Source organism: Silene latifolia, chromosome 1, assembly GCF_048544455.1.
Source record: "Silene latifolia isolate original U9 population chromosome 1, ASM4854445v1, whole genome shotgun sequence".
In the NCBI taxonomy this organism is placed as follows: domain Eukaryota; kingdom Viridiplantae; phylum Streptophyta; class Magnoliopsida; order Caryophyllales; family Caryophyllaceae; genus Silene; species Silene latifolia.
In genome coordinates this window covers 135968590-135978649 of record NC_133526.1, presented here as the reverse complement: position 1 = coordinate 135978649, position 10060 = coordinate 135968590, and the positions used below count along the sequence as shown (strand labels likewise).

General features: G+C 36.8%; 1 protein-coding gene across 1 annotated transcript; it reads left to right on the top strand.

Annotated features, from left to right (window-relative positions):
- Window positions 1-310: 310 nt before the first annotated feature.
- Window positions 311-1335, top strand: LOC141609589 (histone H1-like). Its single transcript, XM_074428569.1, has 2 exons — window positions 311-536; window positions 677-1335. Exons 1-2 carry the CDS (start codon window positions 444-446, stop codon window positions 1160-1162), a joined length of 579 nt encoding a protein of 192 aa, XP_074284670.1. The 5' UTR covers window positions 311-443; the 3' UTR covers window positions 1163-1335.
- The last annotated feature ends 8725 nt before the right edge of the window (window positions 1336-10060 follow it).

Below are 10060 nucleotides of genomic sequence, written 5' to 3'. Positions count from 1 at the left end.
ATTCAATTTAGTTTCAATTCCCAATTCCGAATGAAGCTTATGGAATCTATGCAAGTCTATCCAATTATGTGTGGAGGCCAAAAAGAGCGCAATTGAGGGTCTACAATCCTCCGTCAATATCACATTCTTTAAAATCCCAACTCTCAATCCGTGTGCACCCATACAAACACATCATCAGCCGTCAATATCAGTCAGATCCAACGGCTTACACTAAACAAATGTATCCTACGTCAGCAATCCGTGCACTACCCAACTCCATTTCCCATTCCTCTCCTCTGCGTATAAAACCATTCAAACTCCCACTCCTTTTCATTCCCACAACAACAATTATCCTCTCTTTTTATTTTTGGCCCCCTAAACTTCCTCCGCAATTTCCCCCAAAATATCTCCTCCCTTTTTAACCGCTTTCCCTCTCTACAACTTCCCCTTTTTTCTCTCTAACCATGGCTGCTGCTACTGCTAACAAGACCGTCAAGAAGGCTTCTGCTCCTAAATCATCCTCTAAGGCTTCTCCTTCTCATCCTCCTTACATTCAGGTTTCATTTCCGTCCCCATCAATATTTTTTTTTTTTTTTTTTATTCCTTATGAGCGTTTTTTTTTTTGATTTAATTGCCGTTTTCATTTAGTAATTAAATTGTTGATTATGTTTTGATATGAATTGGTGAAAATGTACAGATGATAACAGAAGCACTGGTAGCATTGAAGGAGAGAACAGGATCAAGCCATCACGCAATCGTCAAACACATTGAAGAAGAGCAGAAAATCAAGGATCTTCCTTCAACCTTTAAGAAGATTCTCTCTGTCCAACTCAAGAAATTCGTCGCTAATGGAAAGCTAGTAATGGTCAAGAAATCCTTCAAACTTCCTCCTAAGACAACCTCCGCTGACAAGCCAAAAGCCGCTGAAAAGAAGGCCAAGAAGCCGGCACCTGCTGCTGCTAAAACTGCTAAGACTACTGTCTCAAAGCCGAAAGCAGTGGCGTTGAAAGCTGGACAGAAGGTAGAGACTAAGAGTAAGAGTTTGAAAGCGGTGAAGTCGCCGATGAAGAAGAAGGTGGCGGCTGTTGCCAAGGCAAAGAAGCCGAAAAGTATTAAGTCTCCTGTGAAGAAGGTGGCTGCAGCAGCAGCGGCTAAGGTTACTACTAAGAAGGCTAAGAAGTGATTATTATGAATTATTATTAGGAGTGCTGTCTTAGGGTTTGGTTGGGTTAGTAAGTTTAATGTAAATGTTTATATAGTTTGTGAGTGTTTAGTTTGAGGACTATGGTGCTTGCTGGTTTGTTAGCTATGTTTTGTTGCACAAGAATTTATTAAAAATTTTCAATTTGGGTTCCAGATTGTCTTTTATTATTAGTAGCTTTGCATCAATATCATCATTTTTGATTTTTAATTTTGATTTTGATGTTATGCTTGCGTATAATTTGAGATTATTCTCTCCATTCAATTATTCAAATTCTTGTTCACTGATTTAGTTCCAACACAAATATGGTTAAGGTTCGTTTTTTGAAAGTAGTGAAAAATATGCACTGGGATAAAATTTTGATAAATTTTCCTCACATTAAAAGCAAAACTAAAGGCTACGTACACAAATTATTATACAAGATGGGCATATCTGTTACAAGTTGAGGACGGGTCAAGTAATATCCGAGTGGGTAGATAAAACAAAAGAGGAATGGTAGTCGCAGAATGCTACTAGTATTTTGCTTTTGTCTTATCTATTCACTTGGATATTACTTGACCCGTCTTCAACTTGTGACGAATATGTCCGTATTCAATAAGACTTGCTAGTGATAAAAAACCAATATGATGCTAAAAAAAGTGTATGAGCAATGCCAAATTGGTAAAAAACCAATTTTGATGATAATTTGGCCAAACATAGAAATACCATTTAGTCTCTTTTAAGATAGATGTATCTGTCTTTAATATTAAAACAGGTCAAATACCATGTCACTTGATTATTTATGACAAATATTTTGCTTCTTCCTATACATTCTGTATTAGTTTTATTCATCTTATTTGACTCGTCTTAAGTTTAAGACAGATACATTTGTCTTAACTCTTAATCAATAATTCGTCTAAAAATACGTGTTTTTTTATTTAATGTTGAATTTTGTTTTTCGAAATATAAAGTTAAACTGAAGTATTTACAAGTATGGGTATAAATTTTCTCATTTATTTGGCAAAAAAAGGAGTTAATTATTGTCGCCCGAATTTTACTTATATCGCCCAAATTCCAATTATACTTTTTGTTATTTCAAGTTTAGATAGGAAGTTAAATTAGCAAGTCTCTCTTTAAAAACTCTCTGCCTTCTCACTAAAAAACCAAAAAACCAAAAAACCTTTGAGCCGCCGCCGCCGCCTTCCACCCTCTATCATTCCACCTGTTGCTATCCTTTTGCCGGAGATGGGTTCATCCATTGACTCATCTCCGGTGACCGATCTTCTTATCTTTTGATCACTTTTTCATACACTGATCCCGCTTTTTATGGTTCCCTTTGGCAGATCATTTGTTTTTCATGCTCGGGGATAGATTAGGGTGTTGTTTGTGGGTTTTGATTGTTGTGGTATGCTCGGTGGTCCTTCTCTATCCCCGACCACTACAAGAAATCCTGTTTCGGGCGACTGAAAATGGCGATAGAAAAAAATAGTCGCCAAATTGGCGACTGAAAAAAAATTCGGGCGACTACTAGCTGTCACTAATTTGGCGACTACCAAATTCCACCAAATATTTGAAATTGGCGATCGATTTTTAACAGGCGATCAAATCGTCGCCAATTTGGCGACTACCCCACTGTCAGTCGCCAATCAGTCGCCCAATCACTTATTATACGCAACAACACGGGACTCTTTCTCCCCTTTCTCTTACTTTACTAAAACATAAACACACAAAAATCGTCCCAACCGCAACACCTATTCCGACCACCTAAGCCGACCACCACTCCGACCACTACTCCGACCACCATCACACCGACCACCTCGACGCCGGGAAGAAGAGTTGGTGCCTTATTTCGGTTCATCCTAAGCTATTTGAAGGTATAATTTCTTTATTTGTTTTAAATTTCAATTACTTTGTTTAATTTTAGATTATTTTTGTTATTGTAATTAGTATTAGGATGATTTGATATGTTTATATAAACATTTGTGTTGATTATTAGGTTTTTAAATGTAATTTAATTAAGTTTTGGTGAAATTGGGATTAATTTGTGATGATTGTAGTTATAGTAGTGTTGTTGATTTTGTTTAATATTAGTTTTGTTAGTGTTGTTAGTGTTGTTGATTTTGTTTATTGGTTATATTGTTTAGTGAATTAGTATAATGTTAGTAAGGTGGAAATTATTATATGTTAGTAATGTTAGTGAATTAGTATAATGTTAGTAATGTTAGTAAGTTAGTATAAAGTTTGGTTTTTTAAAGGTAGTAAATTATTTTAATTAGTTTGATAAGGAGTATTCTTAAAAGTAGTAATAAATTAGTATAGTTAGTATAATTTTATTTAATTAGTATAATTTTATTTAATTAGTATAATTTTAGTATAATTACTATAAATTAGTATAATTTTAGTTGATTAGTATAAATTAGTATAATATGAGTTAATTAATATAATTTTAGTTAATTAGTATAGTTAATTAGTTTGTATGGATTATTGTTAAAGATGGTTCTATGTTTTATTGTTAAAATTATGGTTTATATATTATTTAGATTAAAATGAAGAGATTGGAACGTGGATGGATGTACGAAGAAAGGGTAGATAAGAAGAGACGTCCTACCGCTAGATTTATAAAGGGGGTTCGTGGATTTATTGAATTTGCTAAACAAAATGATGAATATGATTTGGTAGAAAATAAACTTAGATGTCCTTGTACTAAATGCAAAAACGTGAAATATCTACATGACATAGAGGTAGAAGAACATCTTTATACAAATGGGTTTTGTCCAAACTATTACAATTGGATTTCTCATGGGGAAGCATATTCTCCCGAACAACCTCAAATCCAACAAAATGAAAACCCATATAGAGATATGGTTGTTGATGCCTTTGAGTCTAATGTTTTCAATAATGACGATCATCTTGCAATGAATGAAGAAGAACCACCAAATCCACAAGTAAAGGTTTTTTTTGACATGTTAAAAGCTTCTGAACAACCATTATATGAAGGGAGCAAAATGTCATTGTTACAAGCCGCCTCTAGGATAGTAACGGTGAAATGTGAGTTTAATATGCCATTTAATGCCATTGATGCCATTGCTTCTTTGCTTGAGGATGCTCTCCCCGAAAATAATGTCATGACTCGAAGTTTCTACAATACCAAAAAAATAGTTAAAGGTCTTCAACTTCCGCATCAAAAGATTGATGCATGTCCCGAAGGATGTATGCTCTTTTGGAAAGATGATGCTTTCCTTGACAAGTGCAAGAAATGTCAAAGAGATAGATATGAGACAAGGGAGGGAGATATTGTTTTGAGGGGAAAAAAAGGCAACAAGGGTTGTAAGAGAGGTGGAAAGAGTAAGAAACCAATATCAATAAACCCGCCATTATTTTACTTTCCAATCGCTCCAAGACTTCAAAGAATGTATGCAACCAAAAATATTGCCGAACAAATGAGATGGCACAAGGAAAATCCTCGTACTCCGGGAAAGATGTGTCACCCGAGTGATGGGGAGGAATGGAAGCGTTTTGATATGATCTATCCTGATTTTGCCGATGAACCCCGCAATGTACGACTTGGCTTGTGTACAGATGGGTTTTCTCCATTCGATCAGTTTGGTAAGCCTTATTCATGTTGGCCTGTAATGGTCACTCCATACAACTTACCACCTTGGTTGTGCTTGAAAAAGAAATTTATCTTCCTGGCACTTATTATTCCCGGTCCAAAAAATCCAAAAAGTAATTTAGATGTTTATTTACAACCATTGGTGGAAGAGTTGAAACATTTGTGGGAAGTTGGTGTGGAAACATATGATGTGTCCAAAAAGCAAAATTTTCAACTAAGAGCTTCACTTTTATGGACAATAAATGATTTTCCCGCTTATGGAATGTTATCGGGTTGGTCTCATCATTGGGCAAAAGGCATGTCCTTGTTGCATGGAAGAGAGTAAAGCATTTTATCTCCCTAATTACAAGAAAATAAGTTGGCTTGATTGTCATAGACACTTCTTATCGGAAAGACATGGACATAGGAGGAACAAGAAAGCTTTCTTAAAAGGTAAAGAGGTGCGTGACGATGCTCCGGATCGACTTCCGGGGGATGAGGTATGGGAGTTGATATGTGATTTTCCAACTACTGTTGATGGTACAGAAGAAGAGTTTAAAGAGTTGAAAAAAAAAATGGTTGGTTTAAAAGAAGCATTTTTTGGGACCTTCCGTATTGGAAAACAATGTTAATTAGGCACAACTTGGATGTAATGCACATAGAGAAATTTTTTTTTGAGCTACTGATTCATACGATTATGGATGTAGAAGGAAAGTCATGTGATACTATTCTTTGCAAGAAAAGATATAAAGAAATTTTGTGACCGTCCCAAATTGCACATTCGGAAAGACGGGTCAAAGCCAAAATCCATTTTTACTCTTGACAAAGCTCAAAGGAAGGTATTGTGTGAGTGGTTACGAAAGTTGAAGTTTCCAGATGGATATGCATCGGATTTTAAACGATGTGTTGATATGAAGAAGCTAAAGTTGCCAGCCTTGAAAAGCCATGATTGTCATGTCTTCATGGAACGATTATTACCCGTTGCTTTGAAACATCTTCTCCCGACTACCGTGTGGAATGCAATTGTTGAGATTAGTCAATTTTTTCGAGATTTATGTTCCTCCTCAATATGCGTTGAGGACATGATACGTCTCGAAGAGCAAATACCAGAAATATTGTATAAACTTGAGATGATCTTACCTCCTACATTTTTTAATTCCATGGAGCATCTACCGGTTCACTTGCCTTATGAAGCCAAAGTTGGAGGACCCGTCCAATATAGGTGGATGTATCCATTTGAAAGGTAATAAAAGTTAACTAGTATTATTGGCATTATAACTATTATTCTTTTATACACTTTAATTTTTTAACTTTATCAACTTTAATTAAGCTCTATAATTATATTATAGGTATCTTAAACACATGAAGAAGAAAATTGGTAACAAAGCTCGGGTAGAAGGTTCTATATGCAATGCATATTTAACAGAAGAGATTGCAAATTTTTGCTCGCTTTACTTTGAAAAACATATAGAAACCAAGGCAAAATACTTGAACATTGACAAAGAGGATGAAATTGATGCAAGTTTACCCGAGTTTTTTCAAACTCATGATGATGAAGGTTGCTCAACAATTGGGGGAACAATATATTTGGATGAAAAGAATATAATCGTGCTCACCTTTACGTTCTATCTAATTGTGAAATCTTAGAACCATATGAAATCCAGTTTGTGACTGATTTCATGAAAGAGCATCCTAATGTGAGGAGGGATGATGTTTGGAATAAACACGAGGAGCAATTTCCTTCATGGTTTAAGAAGCATGTTATTGAGTTGAATATCGAAGATGATTTGATAAGGAGTTTAGCCTCTGGTCCTTCACGAATGGTTAGAACTTGGAATCGATACCTAGTTAATGGATTCAATTTTCATACATTCAACTATGGTAAAAATAAGGCTAGATGCAATTATGGTGTCACTATTTCTTCTCTTGATGGCAATGACTATTATGGTATAGTAGAGGAAATATTTGAGATGTGCTATAATGGGCGTGAGCGTGCTTATAAGACTGTCTTATTCAAGGTTGAATGGAAGGACAATTCTATAGCCGGAACAAGAGTACATGAACGTTACAAACTCGTAGAAGTGAATCATACTAGAACATATTCTAAGTATGACCCTTTTATACTCGCACATCAAGCTCATCAAGTGTATTTCTCTTCTTATCCATGCACGAGGAATGATAGAAATCAAAAGCAATGGTGGGCAGTCTTTAAGATAAAGGCAAGATCAAAAATAGATACCTCTTTTTTCCAAGAAGAAGTAGTATCAAGTAGCACCATTTTGTCTCCAATTGAAGAAATCAGTTACGAGAATGGGAATGAAGAGGGTGAAGAGTTGGAAGATGAGGAAGAGGAGGAAGAGAATGGAGAAGATATAGAGTTGGAGGAGTGGGAGGAGGAAATAGATAATGATAATGATGATGATGATGAAGAAGTTGATGATGATGATGATGATGATGAGGAGGAGGATGAAAATGAGGATGAGGATGAGGATGAAACTGATGAAGAAGATGATGAGGATTAGTGTTAGTTATTTTGGTAAATTTACTAACAACATTGTTTAATTTTATTTTATATTTTATTGCAATTATGTTTTTATTTTACTAACAACATTGTTTAATATTTTTTTTTTTTTTTTGCAATTGTAGATGGCAGGAGGTCGCGCAAGACGAGGTAGACAGCGAGGCGGGGGTAGTCAGCGTCGTAGTACGTCTTCTTTAGAGGAAGAGGAGACGGAGATTGAGCAGGCGTCGGTCGAGGACTCGACCAATGATTGACTCATCAGATCAGGGACCCGAGATTCAGTGGACTAATGATGGGAAGATGATACTTGATCCGGCTGGTCTTTGGTAAGATATATGTTACTCATATGTTCATTTCATATACTCCATTAAAGTTACAATATTCATTCTTTGTTTAATATAAACTCGTACTTGTATTTAACATATTGTATTTCAGGTTTAACTGCAGAACGGTTGTTAGTGGTTGTTCGGCAAGTACGAAACAGAAGATGACAGGGGATGTTCCTACTTGTTGGACTGACGCTACGCCCCAACAAAAAGAAGAATGGTTCAACATCTTTCGGGTATATTTTTGTATATAATTAATTTGTTAATTTATATCTAAATTTCAATTAGTAGTTTATACTAAAAAAAACTTTTTATAGAAATCCTTTGATTGGCCGGCGGGATTGAAGTATATGGTCCGTGAAAGGTACAATCATATTTGTACTAAAAGATACAGAGATGTCATCTATAAGACCGTGAAGAGGAAAAAGGAGCCCGAGCATTTGAAATGTGTGTATTATTTTATTAGTTTGATTACTTGTATTTAGTTATAATAAATTTACGTAACCATTTTATTTTTTCTAACACTATTTTGAATTTTAGGTGACGCATATGAAGGTCTAATGAAGAAACGTGAAACCCCGGAATTTAAGATAAAGTCGGAGCGAGGTTCACTCAACAAAAGAGGAGGAAAGAAAGAAGGCATTGTTGAGGCTACTCACTACGGGGGATCTCGTTCTTTCTTGGGTCGTGTTTTGGGAGTAAGTATACATAACAACACCTTAGATTATTATTAAAAAAAAATTAACCGTGAAGACCATGAATTTATGCTTTGTTTGTTTTTATAAGGGGAAGAGAAAAGGTAAGGTAGAGATAACCCCAGACACGCATAACAAGGTTGATGATAAGGGTATTAGGCATTGGACTAAGGCGAAAGATAAGGAACTATATGTATGTTTCATTTAATTAGTCAATTTCCTTTGATAACATTATATATTATAGGTAAATTTTTCATGAAAAAATAACCTTTAATGATATTTGGTTTCACTTGTAGGATGCTTATTTGCGTGAAAAAGAGAACACCCCCGATAGGCCCGATAATGATATTTGGTTTGACTTGGTTGAGGGGTACAAAAAGGGCTCGGTATATGGAACCGGAGAAGCTCATGGAGTTTTCTTCAAGGCGCCAAAAGCAAGGACTTCTTCAAAGTCCAAACAAACTTATGAGCCGGGAATTGTAAGTGTCTTACAATCACAACTTGATGAAGAAAGGCGCAAAAATGCCGAAGAAAGGCGCCTAAAAGCCGAAAGGGATCAACAAATGCGGGAAATGAAAGCAAAGTTCGATCAAATGGAAGCCTTCTTCGGTTCGTGCAACTCCGGTCCTCGTCCCCATTGGCAAGATCCTAATGATCCATCCGGAGGAGGTGGATTTGGCGCGGGTGTTTTTTTTCCTGTTGCTTGACTTATGTGCCCCTTTCCCAAAACTTAAGAACATGGTAGTGGGTAGTGTTAGTTAGACTTGTGACGGATTTGGTTTGTTGAGGATTTGTTGGTAACTTGGTTTATTCTCATTTTATATATGAGATTTGGTTATTGGTGTTCCATTTGTGTGGTGTTGTGAGTTTGGTTTGCTCAAGTTGGTGCTGTAGTAATAGAAATGCAGGTACGAGCAATGAAAAGGATGGTAGTATGAAAAACCGAATTTTCATACCAAAATTACAGTGGAATTGTGACTGAAATGTAATTTTGGCGACTACTTTCAGTCGCCAAAACAGAGTATCCAAAACAAAACCTCCTGATATGCCAGTGCCATTGGCGACTACTGGGCGACTGAAAGTAGTCGCCAATTTGGCGACTGAAGGCAACGTAGTCGCCAAATTTGCGACTGAAAATCAACAATGGCGACTGATTTCAGTCGCCAATTTGGCGACTACGTTGCCTATCAGTCGCCAAATTGGCGACTACTTTCAGTCGCCAATTTGGCTATTTGGCGACTACTTTGTCAGTCTCCAATTTTAGCGACTGACTTCAGTCGCCCGATTTCCAATTGGCGACTAAGGGTTGCTACTGTGCTCTGGCGACCAATTTCAGTCGCCATTTTTCTTTTAGCGACTGATTTCAGTCGCCAAACGTAGTCGCCCGAAACAGGATTTCTTGTAGTGGACGATCTCCTATTTCGTTGTTTCTTTCGGTCTTGCATGCGACTCCCGGGTGTGTTCCCCGGCCCCTGGGCCACTTCCCCCATCCTCGGTAAGGCTTTTTCCTAGGTCTAATCGGTTTTTGTTGGTTTTTGGGATGAGTTTAACTCATCGTGTTTCAGTCTTGGTGTCTTATCTTGTTCTTTGAGTCAATATGGTGTTCCTCTTCCCCTCGCCTCCTTCCCCCACCCATCGTGTCCTTGGGAGGGACATAATCCATCTTATTTTGTCATCGTCTGGTGTCGCTTTTTAGAGTGATATGGTGTTCCCCCTCCCCTCTCCCCTTACCCCACTTATCGGCTCCATCTTGCGTATGTGAAAGTC